Source organism: Acipenser ruthenus, chromosome 4, assembly GCF_902713425.1.
Source record: "Acipenser ruthenus chromosome 4, fAciRut3.2 maternal haplotype, whole genome shotgun sequence".
Classification (NCBI taxonomy): Eukaryota; Metazoa; Chordata; class Actinopteri; order Acipenseriformes; family Acipenseridae; genus Acipenser; species Acipenser ruthenus.
This window is the reverse complement of record NC_081192.1, coordinates 49,851,328-49,870,957: the sequence shown is the minus strand read 5'-3', so window position 1 is coordinate 49,870,957 and position 19,630 is coordinate 49,851,328. Positions and strand designations below refer to the sequence as shown.

Below are 19,630 nucleotides of genomic sequence, written 5' to 3'. Positions count from 1 at the left end.
AATAATAGAATATCTTACGTTATATTAAAAAAAAGACATGTATTGTAATGCATGGGTCACATTGACCCACGTGGCGGTTCAAGGTAGAACTGTTTATAACTATCATTTTTGCGATTCTGGCTATCAAATGCTGTCAGGATATTTAATTCATATATTTAGGAAAAGTAAAAACCAGACATACACATACAATTTACAACAGAAAGGTAATTAACATTTTAAATGCAAAATGGGTCAAACTGACCCGCAAGGCGGTTCTAGTGTTAAATCAGACGAGTATAGCGTCTGCCTCCTGGGCTTCAAAATATATCAGAAGGAGAGACTACTTTCATTGCACCTTTAAGTTTGAGAACTATGGAAACATACATTTTATGACCTATCTGCACAACTTACAGGTAGTGGACAAAGAAATGGAAACACCAATGTAAAGTCACTTAATAGGGCTCCGGCCACTATGGTATCCCGCTCTGTGGAGTTCTCGGTGGACCGTTTTTGATGAAACTGGCTGCTCGCGCCCCAGGTTGAAATTTGCAGTCAATTGATCTGCAGTTGCTCGCCTGTTTTGCTTTGCACTTCGAATTAATGCATGGATATCACGATCGTTGAGTATGCGCTTCTGCCCACTGTTGCCCTTTGCTGATGATGTCTTTCCTTTGGAGTTCCATGCCGACATCACCTTAGACACCGTTGCTCGTGAAACATCAGCAAGTTGAGCTGTCTTGGTTACTGAAACTCCTGCCAAACGCACCCCAACAATCACCCCTCTTTCAAAGTCACTGAGGTCTCCTCTTGCAGCCATGCTAGCCATAATTATAGGCATCCAGCACTGTCTAGCATTTTTATACATGACCCTAAGCATGCTGGGATGTTATTTGCTTAATTAACTCATTTACACAGGTGTTTCCATTTTTTTGTCCACTACCTCAACCATTCCAATAGTAGCCGTTTAGTCACATGCAGCAGTTTGATTTTTTTTTTCTAAACCACACATTTTACATTGTATCATGTAGTTCTGCTCAAAGTTCAGATATTTAAACAGAAGATTGAGCGTATAACAGCTAATCTGCCTTGTTTTGTGGACCATTTCGGCAAAAAAACATGAGTTTCTATTCTATTCGAGCATGGTGAAGCATAGCCTTGGCTGGAGCATACAGTTATTTTTTAATGGTCATATTTTCTCCATGAAGGCAGTGTCCTTCCTGACTTTCAAACTGGTTATAACATTTACCAGTTCACAGGGCAGGAGCCCAGGCTATAAGAATAGCTTGTTAGATCGTTAATTGGGCTGGTAGCGGAGAGACCTCTAGAGAAAACATATAATCCCTCAAGGGTGGAATAGGTAGAGGATGCAAACCTGAAAAATAAAAGGACAGAAGCGTAATTACCCTGGCTATTGGAGAGTTGCTCGTGGTGGGCGCAGACAGCCTCCCTCAGGGAATCTGAAAAGAGGTAGAAAATAGAACGGTTAGTTAGGACATTGAGAACTAAGCACATAGCAGGCTAAGTCCTGAGCAGATGATAGGAAGAAAGAACTGAGCCTCTGTTTTGAGGTAAGGAATACCGCATGAGCTGCGAAAGGATAGTTGTGGCCGGGAGTCCCCACTGACTCGCACGATGAGAACCCCCTTCATCACTTGCCCCCCAGCGGAGACTGATGACAGAGGCACATGGTACAAAAGGAGGAGGAAGGGAGGAGGAAGGAAAAGCAAAACACTTGACAAGGGAGATAGACGTGAATAAGCTATAAATAGGGAGTAAATGATGATTGACAGGAGATGAAAAATAGAAGAGTCCTAGCTCCCGCCCCCCGAACCTCAAATAAAGGTGAACATAAGTTGTTTTTCTTCAGATATGTGGGTGACTTAATCACCTACAAGAGCAATTTCAAAATGGCTGAGGGTATTTCAACTTATGTTTGTAATGATTTCATAACGATTGCACCTTGAGTTGTTTAAGGTAAATGGAGGGATGTAAAGATTTAACACAAACCCTCCTTTGCATTCAGAGCAGACACACAGTCAGATCAGTCCAGGTTTGAAGCTTACAGAATGCCAAGCTAGTAAGAGGGGAGATGCCAGGAAGGCAAATAAATGTCAACCGAGCGTGTCCTTCAGTTACTCGCCAGAAACGGATTCACAGTTCAAACAATCTGTGACCAAAAGCAGCAGATAGATTAATTACAGATTACAGTACACGCTACACTGAGACTTCCTTTTAACACATTTGAAATGGAGAGGAATTTACAGCTTGAAATGTTATACCTCATTCCCAATTGTAAGATGATCTCTATTGGAAAGTAAGCGCCATGCACTTATCCTCTTATCATATCCATCTGTCTGTATTGGCAAATATGCCAGCACTTATAAATCATAGTTAACACAATTACACTATTAATCCTACAGTGCAATAAAAATACTTATATGCTGTAATTATTGTTTTGCTTATGTTGTGCAGTATTCATAGATATGAACTGAATGAACCACACAATAACTGTAAGTGTAACCTACAAATTAAAAAATACATTAAAAAAAGATGCTGTGCTATTGAGTTCTGTCTGGTGAGTGAACAGTTTTCAGCCAGCACCCCGGGAGACAAATATTTTTCATTCATCTTTTTATTGGCCCTAGTGGTGCCATTTGCTGTTACAAACAGTCATCAAGCACTTTACAAGAAAAATCTGGTACATTTAATATTAATCTGTCAGGACAGAAAAAAATTGTATAATCATGTGTTTTGCAAGTGCAACCGCCATAACACTTTCAACAGCTTACTTGTCGCTGGTGGAACATCAATCTTGTTATTTAAGAACTGCAATGGCCATCTCAGTCTCTGGTCTTGAACCCCATTGAAAACTTTTGGTTTCAATTGAAGAGAACAATCCATAAGCGCAGACCGAAGGATGTCAAGGATCTGGAAAGATTCTGTATGAAGGAATGGTCTAAGATCCCTCCCAATGTGTTCTCCAATCTCATTAAACATTATAGAAAAGGACTCAGTGCCATTATCCTTGCAAGGGGAGGGTGCACAAAGTACTGAAAACAAGGGCGCCAATAATTGTGACACTTCATTTTTTTTAAAAATAAATTTATAATTTGAGAAATGTGTAATTTTGGTTGATTCCATTGAATCATTAATAAAGTCAAATATATTCTACGTGTTGGAAAATTACAATATAGCTCAGTACTGGTATTATTTATTTTATAAAGTCTTTTTTTCTCATCTTTATCAAGGGTGCCAATAATTTTGGAGGTGACTGTATATAAATTAATGAAATGAAATCACACGTTTCACCAAATGTATTCTTTGAATAATCTATAAAACATGGCTCCCAGAATACACTAGTCTGCTCCATTTATAAGAACACCTTTAAGAAATATCTTTCATATACTTTTGGGAGGGGTACATACCCTCTTCCTTTACCCACCTCCCTTCCCCAATGACTTAAGAACTTCTCCCAACAAAAAAAATGAACTGCAATGATTTCACCAACTGTATAACAGCACTAAAATAAAGATAGTAGATAAAAATACCAACTTCTCAAAATGCAGCTGATGTAAAAATTTGGCTGCCCTCAGTATCAACAGTGTGTGAAAGCACTGAAAAAGATTTATGACCTTCAGAATAAATAAACAGCAAGGTTCTTTTTCAGCTCCCCTTTCCTACCAAAAATATACTACCAAGGACGGCATGAATGTGTATATTATCACATCCATTTAAATGATGGACTTTTAATGAGAGCAGACACTTATTTTCCACTAAGTACTGTTTTGGGTGAGTGAGTTTCAAGGCCCAAGAAGTGATAAAGTTTAGAAAGGTACCCCCCTAAGGGGGAATGTATTATGCATATACAGTACATTTGCAAGTTCTCTGCTGTATTAGTATTCCATTTCAAAATACACTTACTCAAGTACACATTGGTCTTACTGATTACATGGCTTGTTATGTATATCCTGCAATATTGATTTAGTTTTGTGTGTGTGTGTGTGACATATTCCTGCTGAGGAAACACACTCAAGCAATATGGACTGCATGACGTATTTGAACTCTGCTTGATTAGTAAATTGGCCTCACTTGAAATGTCATTTCCATGTTAACTAATTGACCGCATTGTACATTGCTTTCACAAGTTCGATCCAACTTCCTTGCAGAAGAATGTGTGTGTTTATTGGGGGTAAAAATAAGATTTCTGAAAGAAGGTTGAGAAAGTATATTATATACTGTACAGAATACATTGTTTTGGTTTATTAAATAATGTACTCTACCGTTGTCTTTATTACCAACCATCTTATTTAAAAACTTGACTTGCATGAAGCATTCCTACTGTATGTGTGCATCTTGCTTACAGTAAGGTTTCACCTTAACCAATCATAATTTACACATATAATGCGCATCCAGTGTATAACATACTTTACTGAGCTTTCTTGGTTTATATCCCTTCTATACAGGTTACTTCTACACATAATAGTATACTGCATAGAATACTATCACCCACGTGCATATGCTTTACACTTCGTATATAACGTGCAACCTTTCTATAACATGCAGAGATCTGTCAACAGATGCATGATATATGAAAGAAATTATGGTATCATAACATAAACCAAATTCTAACCTAAAACTGCAATTTTACCATAAACCCTAATTTTAACCTAAAAGTCACTAGTAGATTCCGATATTGCTATTCAGTTCCCCAGCAGGGAAATCGAAGTATTCTCTATACAACAGATGTTAAGTGTGATGCTCCAGGAGCATTAGTATTCATATTGAGCTGTTTGATTTTTCACTGGGGTGTGCACCAGTATTTGCTTTCCTGAAACAGTTTTTCAGGTAGAAAAGCAATTTGCAGTAAAAAAAAAAAAAAAAATTAAAAAATTAAAAAACTATTAACGACTTGGAAGTAAAAAAGTACTAAAAAAATATATTTATTGAAGCAGAATAAAACAAGCCTTTAAATATAGACAATTATATAAACTTTAAAAAATAATGCAAAATTAAATACATTTGTTGTCTTGTGGCCTTTTCAAAATCCCAGCTGACTAATTGCGGTCAGCAGTCCACCTGTCATGCAATTGTTGGTTAATAGGCTTGACGCAGTTGTTGGTTGCGACTTGCGACTCCTGTACAGGTCCTAAAGTGGGCAGGTGCAAACTTGATGGATACTGCGTCTTGCCTTTGCATTTGCGGCCATTTATAAAAAGCATCTCCTTTCTGAGAACTCAATCAGTGCATTGCTTGCCTGAAGCTGGGTCTCAGTTTAACAGGATAAACGAAAAAATACTGTTTCACTACTGTAGTTTGCTGCTTCCAAAAGGAGCTCTTTAAAGCAGTCCCCTCTTCCTGTCATTGTTAAAAAGCAGTGACCCACTGTAAGAAGAGAAAGAAAACAAAACCCAATCACTTCCTAATAGGAACCTTTGGAAATATGAGGCCCTTCCTAAGGTTTGGCAGAGTGCTGACGGATACTTGTGTAGTACAAAGGATTTTTAATGAAGTTGGGCCATGGAAGCTTGATGTGTAGCTGACACTTTGGGGGGAAAAAAAGACAAAATAAGCAATATTTTGAGAATAATTCATGCATTTTGCATTGTATGAACAACTGCATAATTTAGCCAATTTCATCAATCATTTATTGGTGTGGTGTGCAGCAGTTTATTTAGAAACTTCTAAAATGAATATATTACATTTATAACTTTATGTGTTTGTAACATGGATTTTTAGTTTTTCTTATAAATATAATAAAAGATTAGGTAATCATGCCCATATAGGTTGGAAAGCAACTATAGTAGAATGTCAAATATGCAAATGGTTTGGAAATCAGCCTTTGGAATGTGTTATACTATGTGTAAAGTGCTGTAAGAGTTCTGAGAAACTGAACCTAAAATGCTTTGCTTCTTGTAAAGAACTCATAAGGATACTGTGTATCTTTCTAGCAGTTCCTTACAGCATGTCTTTGATTTGTTTTACCTTTCCTTAAAAAGCAAAGACAAATGCAGAAAATGTAATAAATATGTATGTCTTAAACAAATCCATACCGTCCTGTTATGTACATCTGTGCAAACTGTTGTCGAATGATGGCATGCTGTCAGAATTCAACTTTAATAAATCAACAGCAATATTTTAACTTTAACTTTAAACAGTGTCTTAAATAACATTAAAGCTGAAATATAGTGAATAATACTTTTACTTATAAAACCATTTTTATTTGTAATGAAACAGATGACAATGTTACATCATACCAACAAGTGTTGCTTTACTTAATAAAGTTGATGAAGAATAATACCAGCCACTCTAAAGACCAACCCTAATCTTTGTCCTGGACCTAGAGCTGTTCCTACAATGGCAGATTCACTGAAATCCGGGAAAAGACTTATCTTTTTATCAGAATTCATTAGTAGAATTAAGTACATGTACAGCTTAAAACAATCACTGAGGGAAAAACATGACATTTCTATTAGAAATTGATTACTTTCAGTTTGGCTTATTTGATCCCTTTCTTTTGCACATTGGTAATTGTAAATCTTATATGAAATTCAGAGGCAGTATACAATAGGACTGCTGCGATTAAATCAAAAATCTATTTTTTGATCGATTCCATTCCTCATCATATACATCGATATAAATACTGGATAATTGATTCAATAATTACATATTTGTAACGCGCATAGTTAATAACTTATTATGCACGTGCGTCATGAAAAGTAATACATATTTATTTATTGATTAATTCATATTGTGTCTGGTGGTCAACTCCGTCTTAGAGAACACGTCGGCTAAGAGAACAACTCACTTGCTTCCCAAGGGGTGTTCTCTTAGCCGGAGACTACCGTATTGCTGTAGGTCTCTGTGGTAAGGTAGCGTCGTGGTCAGTGGCAGAAATAGCAAAACACAGAAGTGGAAAATTGCAGTTCAGCACTTTTTGCGCACTTTTATTAAATGCCAAAATAAGCAAACAAATCAAAAACAGCTTCCAAGCTGTGCTATCATGGTGCATAGACAGGAAGCACAGCCGGGTGCTCCCAGTCTTCTCCATAAACTAATCTCCACAGAACAAAGGCGCTGGCTCTTATTTTTAAAGCATGTGGCTTCATTGATCCTCAATTAATCAATTAAACCCCAGCCTCATTCTGCACATGATTTTGGCAGGGATGAGATTTTAACCCCATCTCTGCCAAACTTAAATTCAAAATATATCATCTTTATTTATACAGTCATTATTGATAAGGACTGCTTATCAATAAGGTGACCATATGGCTCCGTGTTCAGCAGGACAGTTTGGGATAGTTCAGGCTTTTCAACTCACAACCCAATGCATTCTGGTAAGTGTAGTCCTGCTTCTCTTAAAGAAAAGAGATAAGTGAATGGTACCTGAGACAGGTAAAATGTACCAGAATGCATTGGGTTGTGAGTCGAAAAGCTTGAACTGTCCCAAACTGTCCCGCTGAACATGGAGCCATATGGTCACCTTACCCCTAAAGGGACTCTTTTTTTTAAAACACTGCAATACACAAGGTTATCACCATCAATTTATTTTACTTGTGTAAAAAGAATTGGTCAGACCTGCATTTGGATGATAAAATAGCTGACCAACAAAACTTAATGAAACCTGCTTGTGGAGCTGGCATGGCAGGTCAGTGGGCTTAAGCAGCTATGCCTCAGTGCGTCAGCCCACTGTGCTGTGATAGAATCCCAGCAGGGGGCCTCTGCTTGTGATAAGCAAGCAGCAGCAGCACGGTTCTGGATCTCTACCACTCTGCCCTGGGGCTGTCTTTCACTGTGATGAATAGGGAACTTATTCCATGCAAAACTGGAGTAAGAGATATCCCACACAAGTTACAGCCCTGCACATATCTAGGTATTGAGCAGGCATTGACAACCAGCAGCTGAGGTGAGTGAACTCAATCTGACGTGGGGTGTTTTAGCAGTTTATGCTCCAAAATAGGTAGACATGGTGTTAAATTATCATGTTTTTTTTTTTTTCTGGCATGGGGTCTATTTATGCCACACCAATGTAAGTGTGACAGCTTAGTCCTGGAAACTGGCTGTTACATTTTGGTCAATAGGAAGTTTTTATCCAAGGTTTTTATTACTATAAAAGCAAACAAGTATTAAGCTCACTTTCAGTGGGGTTGGCATAAAAAAGTATTCAAAGTAAAAAAGCTATGGTAATACCAAGCCACTTGCCCTTAAACATACCTAGCGAACAGCTTTCTTGAATATTGTTAAGATTCAGAACATGCATAATATGCTCGTACTTATGTAATTTGCCAGTGAATGTTATTACAAGTACCCACAAGTGTACTCTTAAATTACTTCAGATTTATATTCCATTTATAGCACCAACCATTTATATTCTATTAACAGTACAGTGGGAACCACAGGGGAAAAAAAGGAAAACAGAAGTCTATCTGTGATTTAAAGTTTGAAAACCCGATTCGGAATATGTGTCTCAGTGAAGCCTTTAGAAGGTTTAAGAATTGGCAGGACAATAATGGCCCCAAGACCCAGACTCCACCAATACCCCTGCAGTTAAGTCATCCTGCTAATGCACTGAACAAGCATCTGAGAGGGTACACAGTGTTAGCTTCAATCCTGTGTCAACATGCAGATAATGTCTGTCTGTCTGTGTTGTATTGTGTGTGTAGGAGTAGGGGTGGTCATAAACCAAACCATGTTTACATTAAAAAGCTCTGAATTTGCTTTTTAGTGCATTTTCTCCTAGTTAAAAGAGGCAGTGGGTGGGTGACTTAAACACAGGTAGGATCAAAATACAAGGCTTATTAGGAAAACTGGCATCACTTCAGAGCAGCACATTTCATAACCGCAACCATATGTTAAACATTAAAAATAATTATACGCCGGTTCGGGTCCAGGCTATTCCACTGCCGGCCATGGACGGGAGTTTCCAGAGGGCAGCGCATAATTGGCTGAGCACCGCCTGGGATGAGGAGGCTCACTGCGCACCAGCGACCCCTGTAGACTGGCCAATCCTGCTGGCCTGCCTGCAAGCAGTCCAGAGCTGTGTGGTCCTCTGACGCTGTAGCTCTGAGGTAGCTGCATGGCGGGCCTGCAGAGTGAAAAGAAGCAGACGGCTGACGACACGTTTCGGAAGATGCGTGTGTTCGTCTTCCTCTCTCCCAAGTCAGTGTGGGGGTTGCAGAGGTGAGCCAGGCTTAAAATTGGGCATTTCAAATTGGGGAGAAAATGGGCTAAAAAAACAAACAAAACAATTGGCGATTCCAAATTAAAAAAATAATAATAATAATAACAATTGCTCTGTGTGTATCAATAATGGGCACAAAGAACAATGGTTATTACAAACATATACTATTTACACAAACTTTATATTTTTTGTATTCATGTTTATGATAATGTATGGGCCACAGCAGGGGTTCTTTCGTTTACAGCAGATACAAGTCTCTCTTTTTTTTTTTGGTTTACACAGGATTTTATTGTGCCAGTCTTTTACTGTGGAGTCATTTTTGACAAGTGTAACCCATTAGTTCAATAGCTGCAACAATTCCTCTACCTTAAGTTTTCACATGTCTTTATCACAAAAGGATGGCAGGTACTTTGTGGTTTAAATAACATCGGCGCACGAAGCTTTAATAACACATATTTGGAAATGTGCTGCTTTTAAATTTAAATGGATGTGACATGTTTGAAACATTGTCTTGTTCATTTCAGATCAAACACAGATGTAGGAATAGTTACACTGGCACAGACCTTCCTTTTTTGTTTCTGTTCCCTGCAGTGTACCAGTGATACTTGCAGGGAGCTGTTGTCTTACAGTAGTAGTCATGGTTGTATCTTGTGGAAAGTCAGTGTAACATACATCTGTTTTTCAGTTATTTTAATAAAACAGTACTGCATTTAAGACATATGTGTAAGGGATTGATAAATGCATACTTTATTAAAGGCAATACAAAAAGTACAAGATCCTATGAACTTTCTGTAGGATCGGTACTATAATTACAAAAAAAAGATAACAATTGTCTCTCTTTTGATGTTATATTTGCAGTGTAATGCGTTCTCTTTGTTTAACAGTCTTAGGTAATCTGATAAAAGAAAATAAATTATTACTCTTTATTTACCAACCACTGTAGGTAAAAAGATTAAAAGATGTAAATCAAGACAGCTTTCCATTGTCTGCGTCATTTTCTGTGGGTAAGTTGAAGGATGCTCATCTGCTTTAATGTATTCTGAGTCCGAGTCATCCGGGATCAAGTCCGAGTCACTATCATTCAAGTCCAAGTCACGAGTCCTTGACTTCGAGTCTCAAGTCCGAGTCCTTGAAACAAACTCAAATTTCATTAAACTAGTTGTAGTCTGATATCCCTCAGGAAAAATGCACAAATAAAAAAAAATAAAAACACACACACACACAAAAAAAAGATTTTGATTTATTTTTTCTAGCTAGATTTATTCTATTTGCATGCCTTTTTCAACTTGCCTGTCACTATCTTCTTTTCTTTTGGAATTGGAATATATACTGTTTGAATGTATCTGAAGTTTATAGATAAGCTTCAAGTTCAAGTTTGTGGATGTTGTTTTCACTTTGATAGAAGCCGTGATCGGGACTATAGAGTCAGTGTAGTGTTAGAAAATGGTACATTGTCAGAATATGGTACGCATACCAAAGCTTGACCGTGTAATGTCAGAAAGTGGTACGATGTCAGATTGCAAGTGGTACACTGTCAGATTTTGGTCCAGGTGCAATCAATTGCAATCCAATGGGTGTTTTCCTATTGTCAAAAAGAGGTACATTTACCATTAATTCTACATTATTTTTTGTAAATTAAACTGGAAACAGACAATCAATTTCTGTAAAAAGAAAAAAAAACAATTAATGAGAAGTCCACCACAAAGTTGCACAAATAAAAAAAAAATGTACAAGACCCAATGTATTGCATATAATAAATATTTGTATACTATTTTCATAATGGTGGAGAAATATGGCAACTTACATTAAAAATGATGTAAAAGACTGGAAAATATGATGAATTAAATTTAAAAAGACAGAAAACAGCAAAACATACCAGATTTGAGTGGAAGCGTCCCTGCTTTATTAGCAGAAATTGTTTAGGCATGTGTAAGCAAGCGCAGTGAACTGAGTACCACTTTCTAACTTGTACCTGAAAATAACACTACACAGGTAAAAAATTAAAAGTTACTTTCACCTCTAACTATAGCATCTACTTTGACTTCAATTTGGGTAAAATCTGCCAATTTTACATTGCTGGAACTGTATACTGTGTTCTTTAATAGTACATTTAGTATTATTTTTATTATTTGTTTTGCAAAACTGAAACGTTTCTCTTTCATTGCATTTGCACTTTTATTAAGTCTGCAATACAATGATGCATTTACGAGATTGTGCTTCAGTTCATTTGATTTCAGATCATGTATTTTTAATCTTTTCTCTTTTACACAGAAACATATTATATTTATGTATTTCCCCTTTGTGTAGGTTCATAATGGAATAAAAAGTCCACACAGACAGTGTAACGGGGAGATCTGTGCTGACTATCTGGTGCATGCGTGGTACTGCAGGAAGGGGGCAGCAGCCTCGTAGATCCACCTGTCAGTCATGGCGATGACACAGAGAGCTGGGGAAGAGGGTGTGTTGACTTTCCCTCTCTCTGAGTGGCTGAGAGGCGGGCCTTGGGGGATTGCTCGGTCCCTAAGTATTGCGCTGGGTCATGCATTCGGGTGATTGGAAACACACAGAGAAGCTGTCTGAGAAGGCCAGTGGTTGGAGTGAGCGACCAAAACAGGCAAACACGGCTGAGGAAGACAGCCAGCAATAAATAAACAATTTATTAAATTATATTGTTACGTACCCGAGGGGACGTATGTTGTGATAGGGGAACCACCCCAGTGTATAGTGCATAACAGCGTAGGACGGAGATCCCGAGCTGACCGGCTTAGCGGCAGTGGGGGCACTGCGTAAGCAGCACCTTTATTTAGTTTTTTTATTACTGTGTTTTATTTTCCCTTTTCATTTCGCCTTTTGTTTTCATTATTATTTTGAGCACCTGTGAGTGCGCCAGCTTTTAACTGTTTACCAGGATTGGTATTCCTGTGGTGCTGTGTATCGTTGCCCTCTGTGGGCTAAAACAAAAACATCAAAAATAATAAAACTGGGCACCAGTGCAGTATTTTCAAATAAAACTTCTGTCTCCCGTGTGTGTCAGTGAATTGCCCACCACCCTTCCACAGACAGATTTCTAAGTTGACGCTGCTCAGCGAATTATTAATGTGTTTTTCCTGCATCCATAATAAATTATTTTAATTTTTGTAAATGAAGTGGTATGAAGTTATTCTGTCGTTCTTTCATTTGCTATCAACCTGTTTGACAGTAGACAATTTTTGATTTGAGACTTTAGTGCCTAGTTTTACACTGAATTTGCCAGTTGAATTCATTGCTATTGCTTGCAAACAGTGATGGCGTGAGCTGGGAACGAGTGGAGATTAGAAGCAAAACACAGAATATTTAATCACACAGCAAATTAATGATATGAATTAAGAAGCTCTGAAAGTATGATTATAACTTATATGATTATTATTTTCATTCATTTTTGTTTTCAGTAAACTCAAAATTATTAAGGTGACCAATGCTCTATTGTTTTCAGTGCAAACAAATAAATTATAGGGAGCTCAGCAAAATTAAATTATGTATTTTTCAAGAATGCAGTTTTAGAAATGTATTTCCACAGTGCTTAAAAAACTTAAAAAACACGGTTTAAAGTAGTAAAGAGAAAGGCTCTTTAAAAGCCAAATATTTACAGTGCCTTGCATAAGTATTCACCCCCCTTGGACTTTTCCACATTTTGTAGTGTTACAACCTGGAATTAAAATTGACTTAATTAGGATTTTTTGTCACTGATCTACACAAAATAGTCCATAATGTCAAAGTGGGGAAAAAAATCTACATATTTTTCAAAATTATTTACAAATAAAAAACTGAAAAGTCTTGATTGCATAAGTATTCACCCCCTTTGCTGTGACACCCCTAAATAAGCTCTGGTGCAACCAATTGCCTTCAGAAGTCACATAGTTAGTTGAATGGAGTCCACCTGTGTGCAATTAAAGTGTCACATGATCTCAGATTAAATACACCTGTTTCTGGAAGGCCCCAGAGTTTGTTAGAGAGCATATCTAAACAAACAGCATCATGAAGACCAAGGAGCTATCAAAACAAGTCCGGGATAAAGTTCTGGAGAAGCACCAATCAGGGTTGGGTTATAAAAAAATATCCCAAACTTTGAACATCCCCCGGAGCACCATTAAATCCATTATTAAAAAATGGAAAGAATATGGCACAACCGCGACTCTGCCTAGAGAAGGCCGTCCACCAAAACTCAGTGACCAGGTAAGGAGGGCATTAGTCAGAGAAGCAACCAAGAGGCCAATGGTAACTCTGAAGGGGCTGGAGAGATCCACAGCTGAGATGGGAGAAACCGTCCATGGGACAACTATAACCCGAACGCTCCACAAAGCTGGGCTTTATGGAAGAGTGGCGAGAAGAAAGCCATTGCTGAAAAAAACCCATATCAAATCCCGTTTGGGTTTTGCCAAAAGGCATGTGGGAGACACAGCAAACATGTGGAAAAAGGTTCTCTGGTCTGATGAGACCAAAATTGAACTTTTTGGCCATAGCGCAAAACGCTATGTGTGGCGCAAAGCCAACACTGCTCATCACCCTGAGAAAACCATCCCCACGGTGAAGCATGGTGGGGGCAGCATCATGTTATGGGGATGCTTTTCATCGGCAGGGACTGGGAAACTGGTCATGATTGAGGACAAGATGGATGGAGCCAAATACAGGGAAATAATTCTAGAGGAAAACCTGTTTCAGTCTGCAAGAGACCTGGGACTGGGGCGGAGGTTCACCTTCCAGCAGGACAATGACCCTAAACACACAGCCAAAGCTACACTGGAGTGGTTTAAAAACAAGAACCTGGATGTCTTAGAATGGCCCAGTCAAAGCCCAGACCTCAATCCGATTGAGAATCTGTGGCAAGACTTGAAAATTGCTGTTCACCAATGGTCCCCATCCAACTTGACAGAGCTTGAGCAATTTTGCCAAGAAGAATGGGCAAAAATTGCAGGATCCAGATGTGCAAAGCTGGTAGAGACTTGCCCAAAAAGACTCACAGCTGTAATTGCTGCCAAAGGTGCTTTTACCAAGTATTGACTCAGGGAGGTGAATACTTATGCAACCAACAAATGTCTTTTTTTGTTTAATTAACTTTTGTGTCACAATAAAAAATATTTTGCACCTTCAAAGTGTTAAGTATGTTGTGTAAATCAAATGGTAAAAATCCCAATTAAATCCATTTTAATTCCAGGTTGTAACACTACAAAATGTGGAAAAGTCCAAGGGGGGTGAATACTTATGCAAGGCACTGTACTTACTTTTTTACCATGCTGACATTATTTATTTCTTTTAAAACTTAATGCAAAAGAGAAAAAAACTTGGTCTGTGATGGTTGCAGTAGGATTTGTGTGGGGGGGTGTCTACGCTACAACCGAACTCGCTTCCAATTTCCTATTCTTACTATGATTGGCTCCAGTGATTGGATAATGTTTTGTCGGATGTTTTTTTTTTATTGTGCACAGTTTTCTAGTAACTGTAATATTACTTATGTAATAGAAAATAAAAACGGACTTGTTTTTAATATCTCGAGTCACAGAGCCCAAATGTTCGAGTCCGAGTCACACAAGGTCGAGTCCGAGTCTTCTGTGGCCATGACTCCAGTCCGAGTCACGACAAATGAGACTCGAGTCTGACAAGTCTGATATATATATATATATATATATATATATATATATATATATATATATATATAGTAAACTGACCGCTGCCACACGGGTTCGTTGCCCCTTTTAAAAATTGACCCAGACACAGAAAATAGGTGGTTCAGCGTTTATGCGCACTTTTAATAAACAAACAAAAACACAAAACACAAAATAAACACCTAGCTCCTCAATGAGCACTAACTAAAACAGAAATAGGAACTCTAAACTAGCACCGGACAGCTAGGCTGTTTACCGGCTGAAAAACAAACACAGTTTCGCAAAGGTTTCACACACTAACTTTGAGGACTTACGACACACCGTACTTGACTGCTTCAGGAACAGGGCACACACCTTCCTGCTTCCTTCTTCCAAGCAGCCCTGAGTAAACTAACTGTTCCCCTTTTATACCCTGCACCTGGCTCTAATTTAATAATAAGCACCAGGTGAAGGGGATAATTAAGCAATGAAACAATTAATGGAACTGATTAACAATAAAAAAAATGTGCGCACATGTCCTACGCAGGGAGGATTTTAACCCCCCTCCCTGCCGTCTTACTATATATATATATATATATATATATATATATATATATATATATATACAGTGTATATACTGTATATATATATACAGTGTATATACTGTATATATATATATATATATATATATATATATATATATATATATATATATATATATATATATATATATATACATACATACATTGTAGAAGGAGTGAGGTACACTGAGGGTACAATAAAGTAAATTAAGTGAAAAGAACGGTTGTACCAAAACGAAAGCGCTGAATACATGGTGGTATTGAGATGAATGTGTTGCTGGTTGTCTTTAAAAAATCCCGTTGTAGAGAAGTAAGCAATAGAGTGAACTACAGAACCCATAATCATTAGCGTGACCAGTCAATGCATACTGGGTAATGAACGCAGGTTTAAATTGACTGGCGAAGCTAATGAGAGGGGGGGTCGTAGGAACGGTGGAGAGTTTCGTGTTAATTGTAGAGATGGCGAAAGTCTACAGTATTAAAATTGGAGTGAAGTAGTTGGAGACGGCGTACGGTGGAAAATTTAAATTGAACAACGAAGCACAGTTCAGTTTACAAAGAAGGAAAGCTGTAAGCCTTCTTTTATTAACCTGAAGAGGCAAGTCGGATTTATAAAAACAACCAGCAATTGAAACGTCTTTCAAGTTGGACGAAGTACAGTTGCTTGAAGGAAGGGTATGTAAAACCAGGTTTGCATTGTTAATTCGCTGTTAGTGTTACCAAACAGACGGTCTGTGTTAATGTGGTAGAGGGAACTTGCATTCGATGTGGGACTGACTGTTAAGTTTCCTTCGGTGCACTAACAACATTGAGGACGCTGGTGGAAAATACCACACTGCTTGTGCACGCAGAAAGTGCGCGTCTGTTCCTATACAGACGGTGGGACTTGAAGTAACAGCGTGTTTAATAGTTTTAACTCAACGGAGTGGATTTACAATGCATATAAGTCAGTGAGTGTTAAATCTCTGAGCTACGGGGGACAAAGGCTGAGAGAAGCAGAGATATTGGCGCACACGGTGAAAAGTGAAAGGAAAACACTGTGTGCTTTATTTAAGTACTGTTTCATTAGTTGCTAGGATTGATCCCTGGACGGTATACTTTTTAACTTTAAGTCCTGTAGCATATGAAGGACACTTCCACCAAGTACCAGGAGGGGCAGTTGTGTCCACACTGCAGTGCAGGACCTCTGTAAACCAGGAGAGGCAGAGCTGAACCAACTTACTCACTGGAGGAGGGGTGGCCTGACTGTACACTGCCTCTAGAGGGGACTTGAGGAAGACTACGCAAAGCAGGATTAAAGTAACTGTGGTTTATAAGGGTTGGGAGTGCCCATTAGAAAGCTGAACATACTCACCTTGCAGTTCCACGCCAGGAGGTTTAAGTGGACGGTGAGCGTTGGACCTGAGACCAATCCTCAACTATAGTACTTGTTGAGAACTTGACTGAGGGTCAGACTCAAAAACGTTTGTATGATTCACTCCCTCAAAACTACAGGGACACTCTGTGTTTGTGTTGTGGATAACGCAGGAAGAGCAGCAGCACAATAAAAATCACTGTAGTTTTGCATTTCCTGTGTGGCGTCCATCTGTTCACCCTGTTCTACACCTTCTGGCTATCCTACGAATAATACGTAACTAATACCAACCGGTTACAACATATATACAGTGTATATATATATATATATATATATATATATATATATATATATATATATATATATATATATATATATATATATATATATATACAGTACTGTGCAAAAGTTTTAGGCAGGTGTGAAAAAATGCTGTAAAGTAAGAATGCTTTTAAAAATAGACATGTTAATAGATTATATTTATCAATTAACTAAATGCAAAGTGAGTGAACAGAAGAAAAATCTAAATCAAATCCATATTTGGTGTGACCACCCTTTGCCTTCAAAACAGCATCAATTCTTCTAGGTACACTTGCACAAAGTCAGGGATTTTGTAGGCATATAGTCAGGTGTATGATTAAACAATTATACCAAACAGGTGCTAATGATCATCAATTCAATATGTAGGTTGAAACACAATCATTAACTGAAAGAGAAACAGCTGTGTAGGAGGAATAAAACTGGGTGAGGAACAGCCAAACTCAGCTAACAAGGTGAGGTTGCTGAAGACAGTTTACTGTCAAAAGTCATACACCATGGCAAGACTGAGCACACCAACAAGACACAAGGTAGTTATACTGCATCAGCAAGGTCTCTCCCAGGCAGAAATTTCAAGGCAGACAGAGGTTTCCAGATGTGCTGTCCAAGCTCTTTTGAAGAAGCACAAAGAAACGGGCAACGTTGAGGACCGTAGACGCAGTGGTCGGCCAAGGAAACTTACTGCAGCAGAGACACAGACACATCATGCTTACTTCCCTTCGCAATCGGAAGATGTCCAGCAGTGCCATCAGCTCAGAATTGGCAGAAAACAGTGGGACCCTGGTACACCCATCTACTGTCCAGAGAAGTCTGGTCAGAAGTGGCCTTCATGGATGACTTGCGGCCAAAAACCATACCTCCGACGTGGAAACAAGGCCAAGCGACTCAACTATGCACGAAAACACAGGAACTGGGGTGCAGAAAAATGGCAGCAGGTGCTCTGGACTGATGAGTCAAAATGTGAAATATTTGGCTGTAGCAGAAGGCAGTTTGTTCGCCGAAGGGCTGGAGAGCGGTACACGAATGAGTGTCTGCAGGCAACAGTGAAGCATGGTGGAGGTTCCTTGCAAGTTTGGGGCTGCATTTCTGCAGATGGAGTTGGGGATTTGGTCAGAATTAATGGTCTCCTCAATGCTGAGAAGTACAGGCAGATACTTATCCATCCTGCAATACCATCAGGGAGGCATCTGACTGGCCCCAAATTTATTCTGCAGCATGACAACGACCCCAAACATACAGCGAAAGTCATTAAGAACTATCTTCAGCGTAAAGAAGAACAAGGAGTCCTGGAAGTGATGGTATGGCCCCCACAGAGCCCTGATCTCAACATCATCGAGTCTGTCTGGGATTACATGAAGAGAGAGAAGCAACTGAGGCTGCCTAAATCCACAGAAGAACTGTGGTTAGTTCTCCAAGATGTTTGGGCCAACCTACCTGCCGAGTTCCTTCAAAAACTGTGTGCAAGTGTACCTAGAAGAATTGATGCTGTTTTGAAGGCAAAGGGTGGTCACACCAAATATTGATTTGATGTAGATTTTTCTTCTGTTCACTCACTTTGCATTTTGTTAATTGATAAATATAAACTATTAACATGTCTATTTTTGAAAGCATTATTACTTTACAGCATTTTTTCACACCTGCCTAAAACTTTTGCACAGTACTGTATATATATATATATATATATATATATATATATATATATATATATGTAGCAGGGCAGTAGAGAGCCCTGCTGTGTAACAGTATTTTGTTTATTTTTAGAACAGGGTTTCTCCCTCCGCCCCTGTGTTATTATGTATTTGTCTGTTATGATTTATTTATTGTATTTGTGACGGCGTACCGCAGTGTTATTGTGTTTTATATTTGTTGGCGAAGCGCAGTATGTTTTGTTATAGTTTTGTTTATTTATAGATGACGGCGTAGCCGTGCGGTTTTGTTTATTTTAAAACATGTTCTGTCAGAGGCGGTGTCAGATTGGTGCTCATCCTCTGCCAGGAATAATTAATAAACTCGTGCAGAAAGTGGCCATCTCCGGAATTAATTACGTGATTAATTTTGATGCTAATCAGGAGATGGTCACCTGCATAAAAGCCTGCAGCTTTCTGCACTCAGGGTGGGTGTATGAGAGGAGCGTAGAGAGCGAGGAGAGAGAAAAACGAAACTTAAAACAAATATACAGGAACAGTGACAGCGACTGCCCAGCCTGACCTGTATTTATTATTTTGTGTTCGAGATTTGTTTTGTTTACACCTTTTATTTTGCTCTGTGAGCACAGTTTCCTTTTGTTTAAACCTTTGTTTTATTTTTGTATGTAAATAAAACGGCGGCCAGCCGCGTCTTTCTTTTGAAACTGCAGTGCCTGGTGTCAGTGTTTTAGTTCCTGCTTCTGTCTGACATCACCGCCCAGCCACCCTGCCACAATATATATATATTGCATTTATATAGCGATTTTTATACAAAGGTATCGCAAAGCACTGTACAGTACATAGCAGAAAAAAAGAACAAACCAAAATACATTTGTATAGCATGTCACACATACAACTGCCATGGTCAGACCATTTAAATAACAGTATAGACATAATAATACAAAAGCAGCAATTTT

The 19,630-nt window shown here is 38.5% G+C and overlaps 1 protein-coding gene across 1 annotated transcript in view; it reads right to left on the bottom strand.

Annotated features, from left to right (window-relative positions):
• Positions 1-1,221: 1,221 nt before the first annotated feature.
• Positions 1,222-19,630, bottom strand: part of LOC131737005 (uncharacterized) — a 104,232-nt gene continuing 85,823 nt past the window's right edge. The window contains exon 9 of the mRNA XM_059023424.1: positions 1,222-1,436. Coding sequence (XP_058879407.1) covers positions 1,222-1,436 — 215 coding nt within the window. The remainder of the gene's footprint in view (positions 1,437-19,630) is intronic.